Source organism: Marmota marmota, unplaced genomic scaffold, assembly GCF_001458135.2.
Source record: "Marmota marmota marmota unplaced genomic scaffold, marMar, whole genome shotgun sequence".
Taxonomy (NCBI): Eukaryota; Metazoa; Chordata; class Mammalia; order Rodentia; family Sciuridae; genus Marmota; species Marmota marmota.
The window spans coordinates 603,320-622,365 of NW_026000294.1; the positions used below are offsets into that span (position 1 = coordinate 603,320).

General features: G+C 40.4%; 1 protein-coding gene across 2 annotated transcripts; it reads right to left on the reverse strand.

The window, feature by feature from the left end:
• Window positions 1-808: 808 nt before the first annotated feature.
• Pin4 (peptidylprolyl cis/trans isomerase, NIMA-interacting 4) lies at window positions 809-12,794 on the reverse strand. Of its 2 annotated transcripts, XM_015501622.2 has the most exons (4): window positions 12,642-12,794; window positions 8,439-8,512; window positions 1,824-1,943; window positions 809-985 (listed from the first exon to the last, which is right to left on the reverse strand). In XM_015501622.2, exons 1-4 carry the CDS (start codon window positions 12,676-12,678, stop codon window positions 827-829), a joined length of 390 nt encoding a protein of 129 aa, XP_015357108.1. In that variant the 5' UTR covers window positions 12,679-12,794; the 3' UTR covers window positions 809-826. The 2 variants fall into 2 exon arrangements, with proteins under 2 accessions (XP_015357108.1, XP_048653155.1); XM_048797198.1 differs by lacking the exon at window positions 8,439-8,512 and having other exon boundaries at window positions 12,642-12,762.
• Window positions 12,795-19,046: the final 6,252 nt, after the last annotated feature.

Sequence of the window (19,046 nt, forward strand, 5' to 3'; positions counted from 1 at the left end):
AAAACTATATATATATATATATATATATATATATATATATATACAGAATTTTGGTCCCAGAAAGGAGAGTCAGAATGTAATCCATACACTGAGGTTGAGGGAATGCTGTTTTCATGCTGATATTTGTCCCATTAGCTAGCATTTGGTGAATGGCTTAGTCTAGTAAAAATAACCACTGGAAGAACTAAGTGCCTTTTTCCCACAAATAGATGTTTATTTTAAAAGAAAGACGGTTTGGGGAAGATTATGTTCCACAGGCTAGGCAATTTAGCTTCTTGACCAATAGGTGAAAGCTAAGAGACAGTGGACAACATTCAAAGTCAAACTAGCATTGTGTATGTTGCTAAATAAATACAATAGAAAAAAATTAAAAGAGTTAATGTTGAATGGCTAAATGTGCCATGTACTGACAATGGAGTTAATAATACCTGTCCTGGTAGATCAGTTCACTAAATTGTAAAGGAGTTTTGTCCAGGAACTTCCTGCATGATCCTCATTTACGAATTCATCCGTTCAATACCCAATATTTTCAGTTGCATGAATAGTGTGACCTGAGATTTGACTCCCGTGAAGATGATTTCTGAATAAATTTACAGGATACACTGAGAGGTAAAGTCATTCTGGGAGGAATGTAAATACAGGTTAAAAGTATTACACTTGACTTACCTTCTGAGAATTACTGACTGAATACTGAGTGTAGTATACACTATATACCCATCCTATTTTGTATCTACAAACCCATACCGACATTTCATAAAATACAAGGATTATTAATTACCTTTAAAGAAATAAAATGCATAAGACTTACTCTGTTTTTCATATGATTTTATTTTCTCCCTTCAACCATAATAATATGATATCCAAATTTTGTCTTAACTGGTGGGTCTGTAAACACAGGTTTATCCATCCCACTTACAGGCAAGGCAAATGCTGCTTCTTGAAATGGTCCAACCATTGACCCTCTTGTCATCCAGCCCAAGTCACCCTGAAAAATCCAAAAGATATATGATACCAAATGGCCCTGAAAAGGAAACAGTTCTACAGTAGCTTGAAAGAACTTTTCAACATGAACCATAAGGTTACTAGGTTTTTAAAAATTATTTGTTCTTGGGGCTAGGGTTGCGGCTCACTTAGCATGGGCAAGGCCCTGGTTCGATCCTCAGCACCACATAAAAATAAATAAATTAATTAAAAGATATCGTATCCAACTACAACTAAAAAATAAATATTTTAAAAAATTATTTGTTCTTTTTAGTTATACATGACAGTAGAAAGTATTTTGATATATCATACATATATGGAATACAACTTCCCATGATGTGGAGTTACACTTGTGTATTCATACATGAACATAGGAAAGTTATATCTAATTCATTCTACTTTCTTTCCAGTTCCCATCCCCCCCTACTACGTTTATTCATCTGGGTTATGTAGGAGTTATTTAAATGAGAACAAATAAGTAGAAGTCTAAATCTAGACTGAACACACAAGCACTCATAATATTGCTGGGCTCTGAAGTTAGCTGTGCAAGTTTGGTCATGCCAGGGTTAGACATAGGAAACTCTTTTTCAACTGTTCACAAGTTGGACATTTGGACCTCTTTTTTTTTTTCCAGTAGTACTGGGGATCAAACCCAGGGCCTCTGTGCATGCTAAGTACATGCTGTAGCTAAGCTACAACCACAGGCCCAGAAATTGGACATTTTTGTGCTTAAGATCTTTAAACCAAGATCTGAATAAAATTAATAGAAGAAATTAAGAAATAATCCTTGCTTTTGTGTTTGCTCTGTGGAGGCCAGAAAATTTTAAATAAAAGCAACATACCCCTTGCCTGGCTTTATCTTCACTATATTGTGTGGCCACTTCATTGAATCTCATTCCAGACTTTAACTTTTCCATGGCTTCCATGATTTTGCTGTGTTTTTCACATAGAATGTGTCTAACCTACAAAGAAAAAGCATGTACTTGTAATACTTGGACACCCAAATGATTCCTCTCAGTACAGCAGTTACATTCGGATTAATCTCACCAGTTAAAAATAGTTTGTGGAAAATGAAAATCCTGCAAGTCTGCCCAGTTGGATGACTGCCACAAATTTATTATCAAGACAGTATCTCAGAACCCTGAAAGAGATGGAAAATGGGCACTCTGGCTATGGGAACCTCCCCTCTTTCAACATGTATCTTAGTGGTAACAAAAAGAAGAAACATGATTGACAGCATGTTAGCATCCAATCTCAGCTCTGCTGTATGACCTTGGGCATGTCTTTAAACCTCCAAATGTTTCCCCATTTGTACACTGAGATAATAACAAGACCTATGTGTTCTCCCGGGGTTGTGAAGATTGAGATAATGTAGCTAACATTCAATAAATGCGATTATTTCATCGGAGTAGGCATGCTATAAAAAAGCTCACCAAGAAATATTTTCTACCCAAAGGGACCTAATGTGTAACAGTCACCCCACAATTCAACACTCTGAAAAAGTATCACATATTGAATATTAAGAATACTAAAGCAGGGGCTGGGGTTGTGGCTCAGCATTAGAGCACATGCCTAGGTTCGATTCTTAGCACCACATAGAAATAAATAAATAAATAAGGGTATGTGTCCAACTACAACTAAAAAATATTTTTAAAAAGAATACTAAAGCAGGGGGCTGGAGTTGTAGCTCAGTGGTAGAGCACTTGCCTAGCATGTGTGAGGCACTGGGTTCAATCCTCAGCACCACATAAAAATAAATAAAGGCACTGTATCTGTGTACAATTTAAAAAAATAGATGCATAAAAGGAATACTAAAGCAGGACATGGTGGTGAGGATCACAAGTTCAAAGCAAGCCTGAGCAATGTACCAAGCCCCTGTCTCAAAATAAATAGGGCTGTGGATGTAGCTCAGTGGTAGGGAACCCCTGGGTTCAAGCCCCAATACTCCACCCCTAGCACACACAAAGAATACTCAACACAGGGTTGGGGATGTAGCTCAGTGGTATAGTGCTTGTCTAGTATGCATGAGGCTCTGGATTCAATCCATAGTAGCAAAAAATAAACCTCAATAGTATAGAAACATTCATTTTGACCTGTGTTTACATAAAACAATGGTTTTTTAAAAAAAACTATATTTCTAAAATGATTTTGTCATCATATCTGTTTTGGAGAATTTCCTATTTTTCAAACAATCAGTTTTTTGTTTCAGTGGGTATGGTGGCTCATGCCTATAATCCCAGTGACTCAGGAGACTGAGGCAGGATCGTTGTAACTTTGAGGCCAGCCCCTTCTGTTTGATGAGACCCCATCTCAAAAAATCAAACAAAAGGGATGGGGATATAGCTCAGTGGTACAGCACCTCTGGGTTCAATCCCCAGTACCACAAAAAAACCAACCCCCCAATAAAACACCAACCAACAAACAAACAAAAAACACCCCAACAACCCCCAAACCCATAATCATTTGTTTCACATTGGAGGTGATAAACTGGGGTACAGTGAAAGGACTCTCCCTGTTAATTTAGACAAGCAAGCTAAGTATCTTTAGGGTTAACTACAGAAATCAGGGAGATGGAGAGTATCCTCATCCCACTGGAGTAACTTTCTGACTAGTGGAGTTGAATGCACCAAAGGAAAGAAAAGCAGGGCTCGGAAAGCCAAATGTCTACAGAACACGTTCAGCACTATCCAAGGCAGACAGGGTAAACAGTCTGGAGAAATAGCCAGAGTTAGCCTGATGGGAAACAAGAATGGCTCATAAGACCTCAAACTGACCTGGCCACAACAGCATCTAGACTGCACCTCTCTTTTTACTTCCACAGTTATGAAGCAGCCTTTTGACTTACCTAATTTTAGTAGTGTACACAGCACTCATGATCACAGAAAGGGGACACTGCCCACCATTTTATAAATGAACAAATATTATGGTTTGGACAGTGTGACAGAGTGAGTTTGTAGGACCCATGGTGTTTTGTAAGTGTGATGACCAGCTGGCAATTCTATAACTGTGTCTTGGAAGAGAACCAAGCCCCAAAGTTCAGGAGCGATGAGCATGGAAGAGGTGGCTGAAGTTGTGGGTGTTGGTGAGATTACTTATGGAGGCTTTGCAGGATGAGAAGAGAAGGAAATAAAGCTGAAGACAACCTTGGAGAATATCAATGTCTGTGCAAACAAGAAAGCACAAAAAGCCTAACAAAAAGGAAAGGCAAAGTAGGTAGGAGAGAAAAGTGTGTTAGAAACCAAGTAAGAAAAAAAGAAGAGGTGAGGGTATAGCTCAGTGGTAGTACTTGCCCAGCATACCTAAGGCCATAGGTTCCATCCCCAGCATTGCAAAACAGACAGACAAAAACAACATAGGAAAAAGTTTCAAAGAGGAAATGATCAACAGGGTTAATTAAGTGCTATAGATATTACGAAAGAAATATAATAAATTTAGCAATGGATGGGACTGGGCATGTAGCTCAGTGGCAGAGTACTTGCCTAGTATGCATGGAGCCCTGGGTTTGAATTCTAGCAACCCACACAAACACCAATGACTGATCAATGTCCTTAGCAAAAGGAGTTTCAGAGGTGCAGAAGCCCAGATACAGCAGGTTGACCAAGGAGGCAATATGAAGTGGGAAGGTAAACCATCATGTTGGGCATTTTCAACTAATTTAGTTCACAAAGAAGAAAGGGCTCTAGTTAGAGAAAAAAAAAAAGCTTGAATATGTATACATTTTCAAGATTCCTGAGCATATTTTCAGAATTAAGGGAAGGATCCAGTAAAGAGTGAAAGGGTGGAGACAGAACAAAGACAGGAGGGTACAAATAAATGAAGGCGCAAGGCCTGGTCTTCAAAACACTGTTTGAAATAATAGCTTTAGCTGGGTGCTGTGGCACATGCCTGTAACCCCAGTGGCTTGGAAGACTGAGGCAGGAGGATTGCAAGTCCAAAGCCAGCCTGAACAACTTAGCAAGACCCTGTCTCAATAAAATAAAATAAAATGAACTGGGGATATGGTTTAGTGGTTAAGTGCTCCTGGGTTCAATCCCTAGTGTGAAGAAAAGAAAAAAAGAAAAATTAGCTTTAAAGGAAAAAGGGTGAGGAGAAAGAAGGGCAATTTGGGCAAAGATAACTTTGTTGATGAGGGCTGAAAGCCAAGGAGTTCCTGAATCCTTGTGAAAATATTAAAATATCATTAAGTCACTGATATATTATTAAATTTAACAAATCAATAATTTAATTAAATTAAACTAATTACCAAATAATTATTGTGAAAATAATAAAACTACTTAAAAGTTATCAGGTACTTAATGTTTGCTAGACACCCGTGCTAAGTGCTTTACTTAAATTATCTCATTAAATCCTCACACCAACCTATGAGAGTAGACCAGTATTTCTTAACTCTGGTAGCATATTCAAATCACCTCAAGAGCATCTAAGAAAGATATCAAGGTCTAGGCCCCATTCCAGAGATTCTGATGTAGTCTGTCTGGAGTGAGCCTCTAGGCTCTTCAGGTGAATTGGATGCAAACCCAGGGTTGGGAACCACTGGACGAAGTTATCTGCTGAGTGGCTGGAGCAGAGTGGTAGGCAGCTTGCGGTGAGTAGTAAAAGACTGGTGAGTAGCAAGGCCTGGGGCCTAGCTAAGATTAGATGACTGGTACTAGTGGCCCCAATCCTCAATATCCTATGGGACTCTCCAGTAGGGCCCAGCAATTCTGGGTTTAAGTACAAAGAAAGTAGATCATTGGATTAATCCTCAGCTGGGTAATTTGGAGGTGGATGTAGTGAGGATGACCAAAAGGAAAAATGTCAGGGCTCCTTAATCCATGGATCAAGCCCTTAGATTCAATTTGCAGTTATAGGAAATAGGACAGGAGAAGAAATATGAAACCTGAGAGAAAGTGGGGAGAGCAGAGCGGGCTTGAGGGCCTGGAATCTGGGAGGAGAACAAAACAGGAAGGGAAGGAAGGAAGCTGTGGTCAGCAGGTGGGTCTCAGAATCTATAGAGCTTGTATACAAGGGTAGGGTGTGGACACAAGGGTGGAAACTGAAATAATCAGAGGATATGGAAGGAGCAGAGACCCTAAAAGCTAGAGTGTCCCAGGGTCTCTTCCCTGCTGAGGCCTTTGAAAACATTGGAAACAATTCAGCTGTCCTTCAACAGGTTAGTGGTTAAACATACTATGGCACTTATACATCATGGAATAACTATTGAAACACACAACAGTTTGAATGAAATCTCTAGACAACTATGCTAAGTGAAAAAAAAAACAATCTCATAAAGTTACATTTAATATTCTTGAAAATTATCAAATCACACAAATGGAAAACAAATTAGTTGTTTCCAGGAGTTAAGAAGTGGGTAGAGGAAGGGGCAGGAAGGAAATGGATGTAGTTATCAATGTGCAACAGGAGAGGTTCTTGGGGTGATGATAACGTTCTATTCTTTGAATGTATCAATGTCAATGTCCTGGGTGTACTACTGTACTCTAGTTTTGTAAGATGTACTATTGGGGAAAAGAGGGTGTAAGGTAAGATATTATTTCTCACAAGTGCATGTGAATCTACAATTATCTTAAAATAAAAAACTTAACCCAAATCTACTTTACTACCAAATTACATATCACTCCTTTCCATATACCTTGTGTATAGCCATTCTGGAATTAATTTTTCTATAGAGGGCATGGTGTTTCTTTAAATCCACCAGCAATACCTCTTTGGTATCTCTTTGGTTAGGTGGTCATAAAAGTTGCTATTTGAGGCAACTTCCAAATTGCATATAGCCAAAATTAGCCTAGAATATTCTTTATGAAGATGTCATACTGGAGACTAACAGTTAACTCTCATTAGCCCAACTCCTGAGTTGTAAAAGTGACCAATTCTTCAGCTGTACAGCATATGAAGCACCTAGGTTGTATTTAGGGTCCATGTTTTAGGAAAAATTTCTTTGAACACCAGGATCCCCACTTTTCATGGTTGGATGGTCATACAGGAATGGAGGACAACTGCAGAAAAGCAATCATCTATCTCCTCATTGAATAAATGAATCAAATTACAGACTCCCAAATCCTAACTTGGGAACTGCCTTGTTACATAGCACACGGTAGTATAGTTCTGTTTCCAGATTAAATTTTCTCATGCAGATGCTCCTCTGGGACTAGGTTAAGTACTTCATGTAATATTTGCTGAGTGTCTCCTGCTACCATATTTATGGTCAAGGCCCTGGCTTATAGCTCCCTAGTGTGTGGGGGGGAGCTTTCTAATGAGACCTACACCCTTACTTGTTTATTTAGCTGAGGTGGCTTTTAGCTTTTATCTGAGCTCTCAGTTTCATAAAATATTTCTTTTCCCAAATGAAATTCCCAGAGAATTATGCTGAGTGAAAATCCCAAAAGGTTACATACTATGTGATCTTCATAAGGAATGTTCATCTTCAGGTACTTCATTTGATGTTCACCTGAAGAAGTGGTCACTTTTATGACCCAGCAATTGGGCTAATGAGAGCTGATATGTTTCCAGTATGACATTCTTCATAAAGGATATTTTTTTAGGCTAATTTTGGCTATATGCAATTTTCATCTTGAATGCTGACTTTTATAAGCACCTAACCCAAGAGACTCTCCACTGATGGCTTTAAAGAGGCATTCTGTCCTCTCTAGAAAAATTAAGTCCAGTGTGGCTATACATGAGGTATATGGAAAGGAGTGGGCATATAATTTGGTAGGAAAGTAGATTCAGGTTAAGATTTTTTAATTGGGTTTTTAAAGATAATTGTAGATTCACATGTAGTTGTGAGAAATAACATCTGTACCTTTTGCCCTCTTTCATTGAGAATATCTAACAATGTTTTAAGGAATAATAGTAAAGTATGAAGGAGCCTGAGAGGTGGTACACACCTGCAATCCCAGTGACTCAGGAAGCGGACACAGAAGGATCATAAATGCTCACATGGGAGGATTACAAATTTGAAATCAGCCTGGGTAACTTAGCAAGATCCTATCTCTTAATAAAATTTTTAAAAAGGGCAGGTGATGCAGCTCAGTGGTAGAGCATTCTTCAGTTCAAATTCCAGTGCCACTATAAAATAAACAAATAAATAAAAAATAAAAGCAGTAAGAAATTCTAGATGTCTGAGAAAACATTTGAGAAAATATTTAAAAGGAATTTTTAAAAATATTTTTATAGTAGATGGACACATTTTTTTTTAATGTGTGCTGAGCATCGAACCGAGTGCCCCACATGTGCTAGGTAAGTGCTCTACCAATTGAGCCACAACCCCAGCCCCTAAAAGGAATTATTTTTTATAAGCAAGATTGATTCTTATTTTCCAGTTCTGCATCACCTTGGTTTTATGTCAGTGTTAGGTTAGCCTTTAAGAATGAGTTAAGCATCGTGTGTGTGTGTGTGTGTGTGTGTGTGTGTGTGACTAATGCTGAACATGGAAAAAGGGAACTAGTGAATCAACTCACCTTTACTGCATTGCCACCACCTTTGGGTCCCTGAGCCTTCTTGTCAGCATTGTCACTCCCAGAGGCTGCTCCCCCTTTAGAGAAGAGATGACAGGTACTCTTTTAAACTGTACCTTGGTATTCACAGAAAGCTCCAGCACATAAGACAAGTTGATACTTCCATCATAGCATGAAACTACAAAAGGGAACTCTGCCAGAAACTTTACTATATCAAACTAAATGAAATCTGTGACTCACCTTTCTTAAAACAAAGGAAATTCATGCCCTTCGTAAACATTACATCAGAATGGATACATGAATGAATGTGCTAATGGATGAATGAAAGCTTCAGAGTCCTGGTCCAGATTTTCTGGACTCAATTTCCAATCCTGCCTTCTAAGGGCAAACCCCTAAACTCATAAGTACTGCAACTATAGACTGCGCACTCACAATTCCAATAAGTAAAATTTCCAAGAATATATTTGGCTAAATAATATATTCATGTTTAAATTCCTATAGTCTATTACACTGCCTATTGATGTCTCCCTATGAAAAATCATTGATATTTAGATTAATGACCACTGGCAGCACCTTATATTTTACTGTGAGGCTGATGTTCCCAATAACTATAGCTGGATTAAGTGTTCAGTTAATAAACATTTCCTAAGAAACTACTAAGTTCCAGGTATTGGAGGTACAAAGATGAATAATCCATAGGAATTCACATTCTAGTGAGGAAGACAGATCATTTCAGGAGAATGCAGCAGGCACAGAGAAAATTATGGACAGGAGGTTGTGGAAGCACATTTTAAGAGGACATTTTAATCAGGCAGGGAAGACTTCCTGGATGAGCAGGAGTTGACTAGCTGAAGAAAGGAGATAGGGACATTCCAAGATGGGAGAAACAGCATATGTAGGAAATTGTACAGATGAGGTCAATTTGAGGCAGGAGCACTGTCAGATGGGCCAGCCTAGGGGAGGGGGCTTAATATCAAGACATGAGAGCCTTTGGGCCCCATTAAGGAATTTGGATCTTTTGTGTGTGATGCTGGGGATCAAACCCAGGACCCTGGGCATGTTAGGCAAGTGCTCGGCCCCTGAGCTACACTCTCAGCTCAGAATTTGGAATTTATTCTAAAATATGGAGCCATCAAAAAGTTTTGAGCAGGAAACTTCATCTTACTTGTATTAGTACAGGTTGAGCATCTCTAATCCAAAAATCCAGAATTCCCTGAAATCTGAAACTTTGTGAATACTTAACACAAAACTTCAGATTTTGGAGCATTTCAGTTTTCATATTTTCAGATTAAGAATGTTCAACTGGTAAAGTCTATACAAACATTCCCAAATCCACAAAACTCCAAAATTTAAAACACTTCTGGTCCCAAACATTTTGGACAAGGGATATTCAACCTGTGTCTCCAATGCCTAGCACAGTGTCTGGCACACTACTGGTGTTCAGTAAATGTTTAATTAAACTGAAAATCAAAATACTGACTACCAGAAGTCTAAGAAAATGTTATTACTAAGAATTTTACTAGGCCAAACTCGTAATTTGCTATGTATTCACCTTTTTTTGGGGGGGGGGTACCCAAGGGTGCTTAACCACTGAGCTACAATCCCCAGCCCTTTGTATTTTTTGAGACAGGGTCCTGCTAAGTTGCTGAGGCTGGCTATCCTCTTGCCTCAGCCTCTGGAGTCACTGGAATTACAGGGATGTGCTACCACACCCAGCTGTATTTACTCTTGAATGCTGATACCTTCCAGTTATCCCATGCTCTCCTCTCCTGGATGCTATCATCTTCTAACTGCCAACTCACTCCCTTTCATTTACTAAGGACTCTGGCCTCAACTTGGGCTTTCTCTCCACTCTCAGTCCTGCCATCAACTTGGGTGATTTCACCATCTAAATTGAGGAATTTCTTCCAACAACCTAATCTCATAGTTCTGAATTTTCCTCCTGAATGCCCATGCTCTCTACTCAGGCCACCTGTCCCAGGGGCACATAACAAAATTGCATCACTCACGTAGTTCAGTCTATGTTTACAATCTGATCTTTCAAGATTTCTTATACCCGATTCTCACAACACCAGCTCCTTGACTTCACAGAGTACCACCACTGCCCCACTCCCACCCCTACCACTGAGTTCCCTTATCTTGCTAAATTACCCTAGACTATCAGACTTCTCCTCCTCTTCCCAGGCTGGACCCCTATGCTTGATCATCTGAACTGCATTCCAATGGCACCCTTATTTACCATGTGTTGCTATCCTACTATCTTATTTATTTCTACTGGGAATTGAACCCAGGTGTGCTCTACAACTGAGTTACAATCTCTGGCCCTTTATATATTTTGAGATAGGCGTCATTAACTTGCTGAGGCTGGCCTCAAACTAATGATCCTCCTGCTTCAGTCTCCCACGTAGCTAGGATTACAGGGCATACCACTGTACCCAGCTTCTATCCTACTAAAATTGTCCAACAAAACCTCAACGTTGGCTCAAGGCTATACCAGGCTTTTTTTGATCCAATATTGTGCCAGTTGCTAGGCGCTAGGTAAAATTTGAGTGTGTAGACTGTGTTTTCTCCAAATTCATGGCCTTCAATCTGCCAGGCTCCCAGCCCTGAGGGCAATCCTTCTATTTGTGTTTCATTTCCACTCCCAATACCACATTCCAAACTTTTGTCACTCTTTTCAAGACCCGTACTGAAACCCTGCCCACCTCAGTCTTAAAAAAAATACTCTTGCCTTCCACTTTATTAAGGAATTGAAAGCATAATCTCCCTAATTTTATGCCTTTCCCCTCCCTGGCTCCAATTTTTTACAACAAAACCCATTCTGTCTCTTTCTCTAGACCTCAAACCTGCAGTGCCACTTCTATGCAAAGGTCAGCCGCTCCACCTCAGTCATAGGCTCCAGTTTTTCTGAAATTTCATTCTTCTGTACTTTGACCTTTCACCCTACTGGATCCTTCACTTCAGCCTCACTCTCATATTTTCCCTCTTCTGATGAAACAAACAAAATAAAACTGTCTCCTAATGTTTTATCCTCTTCTATCTCCCATCCCATTTTTATGCTTTTTTAATTAAAACTTTCGAGAGAAGTCCATACTGATTGTAGCCAACTAATCATTTCCCTGTCAGTCTTCTAGTACTACAATATGGCTTCTGCCACTCCACTGAAACCACTCTTTCCTAAGGTCACCTTTAATTTCTAAGTGTAAAATAGTATTGTTTTCATCTTATTTGGTCTCTCTATTGTGCTTAACAGACCATATCGTCTTTCTTTAAACATTCTAGTCTCTTGGGCCTCTGTGACATCATCATTCTACCACTTTCTCTTTTGATTTCCCATAGCCAATACCTTAGTTCAGGCCACCACCATCTCTGAGCTGGAGTACCAGAACAGTCTCCTTATGGGTCTTCCTGACCCTTAACCCACCTTCTTAACATCATATAGAGCACTCTCCATGATTTGTTTTTGTTTGTCTTCAGTGAGAAACTAATTGCCATTCTGTCTTGATTTTTTGCTCCAGCAACACCACACTGCACAAACCATACTGTTTTTCACCTCTGCTATTCCTGCTGTCGAGAATGCTTTGCCCTATCTATTGCCCATCTTGGCCTGCCAAATTCAACTCCAGGAAGTCTTCCCTTCCCTGTTAGTTTCCACAATATCTGTCACAAATCTCTCTAAGTACTGCATGTAGTATGGTACATTATGGTTACTATACTTCTATCTTCCCATAAGAGTAGCAATGTGTACCTTATTTTTATATCCTCGCACTGTGCTTAACACATGTGTGTTCAATTGAAGAATGAGTCCTTCCTCCATGGTGGGCATGTCATTCTCTAAGCACTTAAGAGAACCTTAGGACTATCTATACGGGTTTCCTTTAACTGGTGGCTTTTGATGAGATTACACTTTACAGCTGTAATAATCCTTGAAATAGCAACCGCAAGTCATTGCTTCCGAGGAGCCATTCCTACCAGCTTCTACTACCCACCAGAACGGTCCCTGCACTATATTCCAAAGTATTTACACAAGTAATACCCGGTCGCCCACTGATCCTTTCCAAGCCTCGCCGGAGGAAGTCCTGACATAATCTATGGCAGCTCTGTGGGTCCACTTGCTGCCTCCGTCTTGGACCTGAGAATCGCTTGTCCGTTCATTCCCCTCTCCTCACCCATCCCCATTCTCCCTGGTTATTTTGGATGCTCTACCTTTCTCCGCTTTTCCACCTTTTCCTTTGGGCGGCATCTTCGAAACTTGCCGTTGAACTCTCAACTGCTCCGGTAGCCGTAAAAAGCCCCTTCAGGCCCCATGGGTATGTCTTAAACAATGCCTGTAAACGGCATCATAGTCGACCATTTTAATCGCGGCTCCAGAAGCAGGCATAGCTTGGGACAGACCCAGTCCTTTAGCTCTAGGACCAATAGGGCTAAAGATGATTGACCAATAAGAAGCTGGGTGCCGTGTTGAGGGGGCGGAGACAAAGGTGGTGTTGGGGCGGGAAAGCCCACCTCTGCGCTTTTTATTACTTCTTCAACACGCCCTATTTGCACCACTTCCCCCGCATCCCCACTACTTCCTCCACGCGTGCGCAGTGAGAGCCTCCGCCTTCTGCAGTCCCTCGGCGCCAGCTCTGGCCAATCCCGTGGGGTCGCTAGACAAAGGGAAAGCAGGAAGAGTTATGGTGGCCACCCACTTCCGCGGCCGTCCTCCCTTACGTGGGGCCTGCCCTCCCTGGGCATTTTTCTTTCTTTCTTCTTTTTTTAAACATTTGTTTATTTTTAGTTATAGGTGGACACAATGTCTTTATTTTTTACTTTATGTGGTGCTGAGGAATGAACCCAGCGCCTCACGCATGCTAGGCGAGGTATTTTTCGTTTTTTAAATTTTATTTTGCAGCTGTAGCTCATTGAGTTCAAAAGGTGGTTTTTAAAAAGGCCTATCACCCACCCCTCTGCAATACTCTGTCACGGAGAAACGTTGGAAGCAGTCTAAATGCTAAATACCCTCAGTAGTTTACTGTTTAAATAAATAAACAGTAAAAAAAATAAACAGTAAAAAAATGTTTGAACAACACAAAGTGATATTATGCATATTTGAAATGATGATTGTAAGACTGTGTGTACACATAGGGGAAATGGCCTTAAGGAAGATTACAGACCAAGATACAAAATGTGATTGCATTTTAAAGAGTATGTATCATGTACTATATAATCTATGCATCTAAATGGCAGGCAGTCTATAGGGTACAGCAAAATGTGACAAGTGGTATTAGTCTACACAGGTTGTTGTGTTTTTCTGTATTTTTCCAAAGTTCCTATAATGGTGCATCATAATGATGTGGTTAAAAGCATGAATTCTGGAGCTGGATTGCCAGATTTCAAATCCCAGCTTCACTGACTACTATCTCTGTGACCTTGAGGAAGTTACCTCACTTATCTGGCTCCCGTTTCATCATCTGTGAAATGGGGTTGTTGATAATAGTACTTACAGAGTGTTAAGAGAATTAAACAAGTTCCTATTTGGGTGGTTTTCATTTGTTTGTTTGTTTGTTTTGCTTTAGGTACTGGAAATTGAACCCACTGAGCTACATCCCCAGCACTTTTTATTTTTTATTTTGAAACAGGGTCTCACTAAGTTGCTTAGGGTCTTGCTAAGTTTCTGAGACTAGCCTCAACCTTGCAAACCTCCTTCCTCAGCCTCTCAAATTGCTGGGATTACAGGTGTAGCCACCATGACCTGCACAAATTCCTATTTGTAAAGCACATAAAACATAGAGTGAATTTAAGATGAATGATTTTTGAACTTGTAACCCTTGTTTTTTCTTCCTTTACCAACAACCAGCCTTCATTTACCATTAATTTGTGCATAATGTCAATTTTTCCTCTCTTCCATGAGATAGCTGTCCCAGCTTGCCACTGCCAGCCAGAATACATGTTACCCTGGTTCAGAGTTAAGTGTTTTGTTTTGTTTTTGGTTGTTGTTTATTCATTTTTCAGCACCGAGAATCAAACCCAGGGCCTTATGCAACCAGGCAGATGCTCTACCACTGAGCCACACTCCCCAGCCTAGAATTTAATCTCTGAATATAGTCTTTGCTGGACTTAGAGATGCCTAATGGCCAAATAAGGGTGTCAGATATTTTTGAGAATGTATCCATCCACAAATCAGACATAACAAAGAGCTCCCTTATGTTGCACTGCTGTGACTTCAGGACATATCTTGGACACTCCTTGTTTTGGACTGGGAATAACTGTGAAGAATGTAACCAGTGCTGAGGGGATCATTGCTTCCCACATCTGAGAGATATCTTGCCCATGTATTGATTTTCTAGTCAGGAAAGAGATGAGGGTTGGGGTTTTACAATGAAAGTATGACCTCATGTTTATGTCCAGGAGACTCTTTTACTTCTGGTGTTTCACTGGGAAGAGCCTGTAAGATCCTTGCTTAGCATCCGGACAGCCATCTTAAGTGACAGCCGTCATTTTAAGAAAAATTTTGCTTTCCCACCCAAGGATGTATCACCACTCCCTCATACCAACCTCACCCTTAACTGCCTCCTTTAGGACCTGCCAGATTCGGCTCTAATCCCTGAGCCTGCCCCATAAAAGTCCCAACCCCCAAGCCTGTTTTGCTTCTCTCTCCATCTATGGAGAGATGTGCCTTTATTTGTCAGCTCTGACAAATAAACTCTTGTGTATAACTCTGCCTGGTCTCTGTCTTTCATTTCTTGATCTCCCTGTGCCTCGCTTTCCTTTCAGAGCCTTTCCTGTGACCAGTGGCTATGGCAGTTGGGAAGTAGGAATGAAGAAAACCAGAGTTCATATCCCAATGAAGAGCCAGCGTAAAAAGCTGATATGACAGGCAAATGCTTGTGAAAGTTCCATGCATTCCAGCAGACAATAACAGCAACAATTATGATAAGTGAGCCTGTGTACATGGCTGAATTTGCCCAAAGCAATGCCTAAAGGCCATCAGATCCAAGAAGAAAAAGATGAGGGTAGGTCTTCTGGTGTTCAAAGTAAAAAACACTTTAAGACTTTAATGTATGATCTCAACCATGCAATATGCGTCACAAAAAATGGGGCAGAGAACATCATAAAATTTTCAGTGTTTTGGGATATCAGTTTATGTCTAACTTTCATTTTCTTCTGTTTATATTCTGCTATATTGTTTTGGTATGTATTATTTTCTTCAAGAAAAAAGGCATTAAATGTTATTTGAGAGATAAACAACAACAACAAAAAAGCCGGCTTCAATATAGGGTTAAGTCTGCACCAGTCTGTGGAGGCAGACTGTGGAGGAGTCTGTGAAGCAGAGTGACAAATTAACTAAGGAGAGAGCAGGGGGAGCAGAGAGGAGGAAGATTCAGCCTTGAAACCATGGTAACATCTGCTGGAGTGTGCAAGTGACTCAGAGCCAGTAATGGCTGCCAGTTGTATTTTCTACTAATTATCTCCTCAGACTGAGGCTTCTACGCATTACTTAAACAAGGAAAAATCAGGAAGGAAAGCTGGCAGCCCTCTTCCCAGAACAGAGGTTCACAAACCTTGGCTCAGACTTACTGCCCAACCCCACTTGCTCCCAAATCAAAGGGCTACAGTTTCTTTCCTATTTGAGATACAAGCAGATCTTATTCTGAAAGGGAAAGCTTGAAGCAATAAAACAGAGAGATCTAGTTGATTCCATTCATAGGTGGTCAATACATAGAGAGCTGTGGGTTCCAGACTCTGGGGAGAAGGGAAGAAAAAGGTCACCTTGAGAAACTGAAACCAGGAGAAAAATAAGAACATGGTGGACAAGATCAGCCACTTAAAAAAGTAGCCACTTATTATGGCAAACAGATGTAGGTATATTGCTGATAGAACTGATGTGTCTCTCTGAGTACAATCAGTGGCTGAAGATTTTCTAGCCCATTTGGTGTTATTGTCACATCTCTGACATGAAGTAATGAGGCTTTGGAGTAACTGGTTTTTCAAAAAGGGCTTCAGAGAGGAAGAATCCATCCATGTTTGCCCAGTTTCGTCTAAGCAAAAGAACGACAGTTTCTGGAAGACATGTCTATTACAGTATCTAAGAAGGTGGATTTATTTTTCAGAGGCTGTGTTCATTTATGACAGTAGAAAACAACCAACAAAAAATAGCATATATACTATGAGCCAGTAGCTTTCCCTGCATGTAGGGGTGTGTGTGTGTGTGTGTGTGTATGTGTGTGTGTGTGTGTGTGCACGCACGCATGCCCCCGCATGCATACCCCTGCACTTTCACACATGTGCATTCCATGCTAGGGATAGAATCTACAGCTTCACGAATACTAAGCAGACACCTCTCAGTGAGTTACACCTCCTACTTGATCTCCTTAACTTTTCACAATAGCCTTATTTGCAAAATACCACTATTGACATTTTAGAGCTAAAGACTCAGAGAAGTCAAGAAATGTGCCCAAGTTTTCACAGCTAACTACAATCAGGTTTGGGTTCTTCATTCAGGTCTTTGTGACTTCTAAGCTGGTACCCTCTCTAGAATGCTACACTGTTCCAGGCTTTGTCATCTTATAAATAAAATCTAAGTACACCCAGTACCCTTTGTTCTGAGTGCTTGTTCACCATGTTAGCTGTCCAGGGACTGTGAGGTCTGCAGTAGACACTCTGGGCAAGAGGCCCCAAGGGTCAAATTTTGTCCCCAGCATGGGACATAAAATAAATTAGCTATTCGATTATGCATCAGTGTGTGGGTTATGAGTAACCTGGAATGTGCCTACCTCTGCCTGCTGTGCTGGACCTTCCATATCATAAAAACACAGAGAAAACAAGAAGGAACCCAGCATAAATGGGGAGTAGTGGGCAGTTGCTGCACAAGTAGCTGAAGTAGCAAGGAGCTTGTTAGGAAAGGTTTTCTATATCTTCACCTTCTGGAACTATTTTCCATGTCTAATAAATTCTGCCTCCTTAATAGCTCTTCTCTTTTTCTCCCCTACATCCTCTCTTTATTTCCATTTTTTTTTTTTGAGACAAGATCTCCCTATATTGTCAAGGCCGACCCTATACTCCTGGGCTCCTGGGCTTAAGCCATCCTCTCACCTTGGCGTCCTAAGTAGCCACAGCACCTGACTGCCCTGACCCCCATCATTTTATGAAGAACAGTGAACATGCTAGATTTACTTTATTACATATCCACCCATCAATCCATCTTGTTCCCGTAGCATTGCAAAGGAAGTTATAAATAGTAGTACATTCTATTCCCTAATACTTCATTGTTAACTAAAATTTACCAGTCGTCTCTGGCACCTATCCCCCTGTCTTCTGCCCCACTGCCACAGCCTTTTCTGCATATTCTCAGGACGATTGAAACAACCTCTGCATTGAAAACTCTACATCAGTCTCACTTCTCTTTTAAACTATCCTATGTGGTACCTGAAAGAGAACTCTAAGAGGCTGGGGTTGTGGCTCAGTGGTGGAGCACTTGCCTAGCATATGAGGTACTGGGTTCAATCTTTAGCACCACATAAAAATAAATAAATAAAATGAATGTATTGTGTCCATCTACAATAACAGAAAAAAAAAAAAGAGCTCTAAGAAACATAGAGCTTACACTATTACTCATCCTATAAGGACCCTTCAATGATTTCCTGTTATCTGATAGGATAGGATAGTATCCCACTCCTTAACCTGGAGACCCAAGGGCTTCTCCCAAACTCCCACAAGGAGGATTGAACCCAGGGCTGCTCTACTAACATCTGCAGCCTGATCGCTTGATAGATCCTCTGGGATCTAACCATAAAGTCACCATTTATAAACCCTCTCTTTTTTTTTAATTGTTGGTAAATGTCATCATATAATACAACCTCAGTGAGCCTATTTTTATATTTATTTTTTAGTTATAAGTGGACACAATATCTCTTTATTTTATTTTTATGTGGTGCTGAGGATCCAACTCAGTGCCTCATGCATGCTAGGCAAGCGCTCTACCTCTGAGCCACAACTCCTGCCTTATAGGCCCTCTCTTAAGATCTTCTTCTGTGCTGGAAATGTGATTCAGTAGTAGAGCGCTTGGCTAGCATACATGAGGCCCTGGGTTTAATCTCTAGTACTGAAAAAACAAAAATAAAAAATCTCTCTCTCTACTTGGAATGCTTCCCCCTCTTTTCATTTTTGGTACTAGGATTGAGCCCTGGGGCTCTTAACCACTGAGCCACATCCCTAGCCCTTCTTCTTCTTCTTTTTCTTCTTCTTCTTATTTTATTTTTATTTTGAGACAGGGTCTCACCAAGTTGCTTGGGCTTTGGTAAGTTGCTGAAGCTGGCTTTGAACTTGTGATCCACCTGTCTCAGCCTCCTAAATTGTTGGGATTACAGATGTGTGCCATCATGCCTGGCATGTATAATTTTTATTATTTTAAATTTTTGATATTTTGTTTTATACTCCCTGCACACATAACAGGAAAAAAAATACCTAAAAGATGTATATGGTTAGTTTTTAGAGAAAATGCCAAATTAGCCGGGTGTTTTGGCACACACCTGTGATCCCAGTGGCTTGGGGAAGGGTGCTGCTGAGGAAGAAGGATTGGGAGTTCAAAGCCAGCCTCAGCAACTTAGTGAGACCCTGTCTCAAAATTTT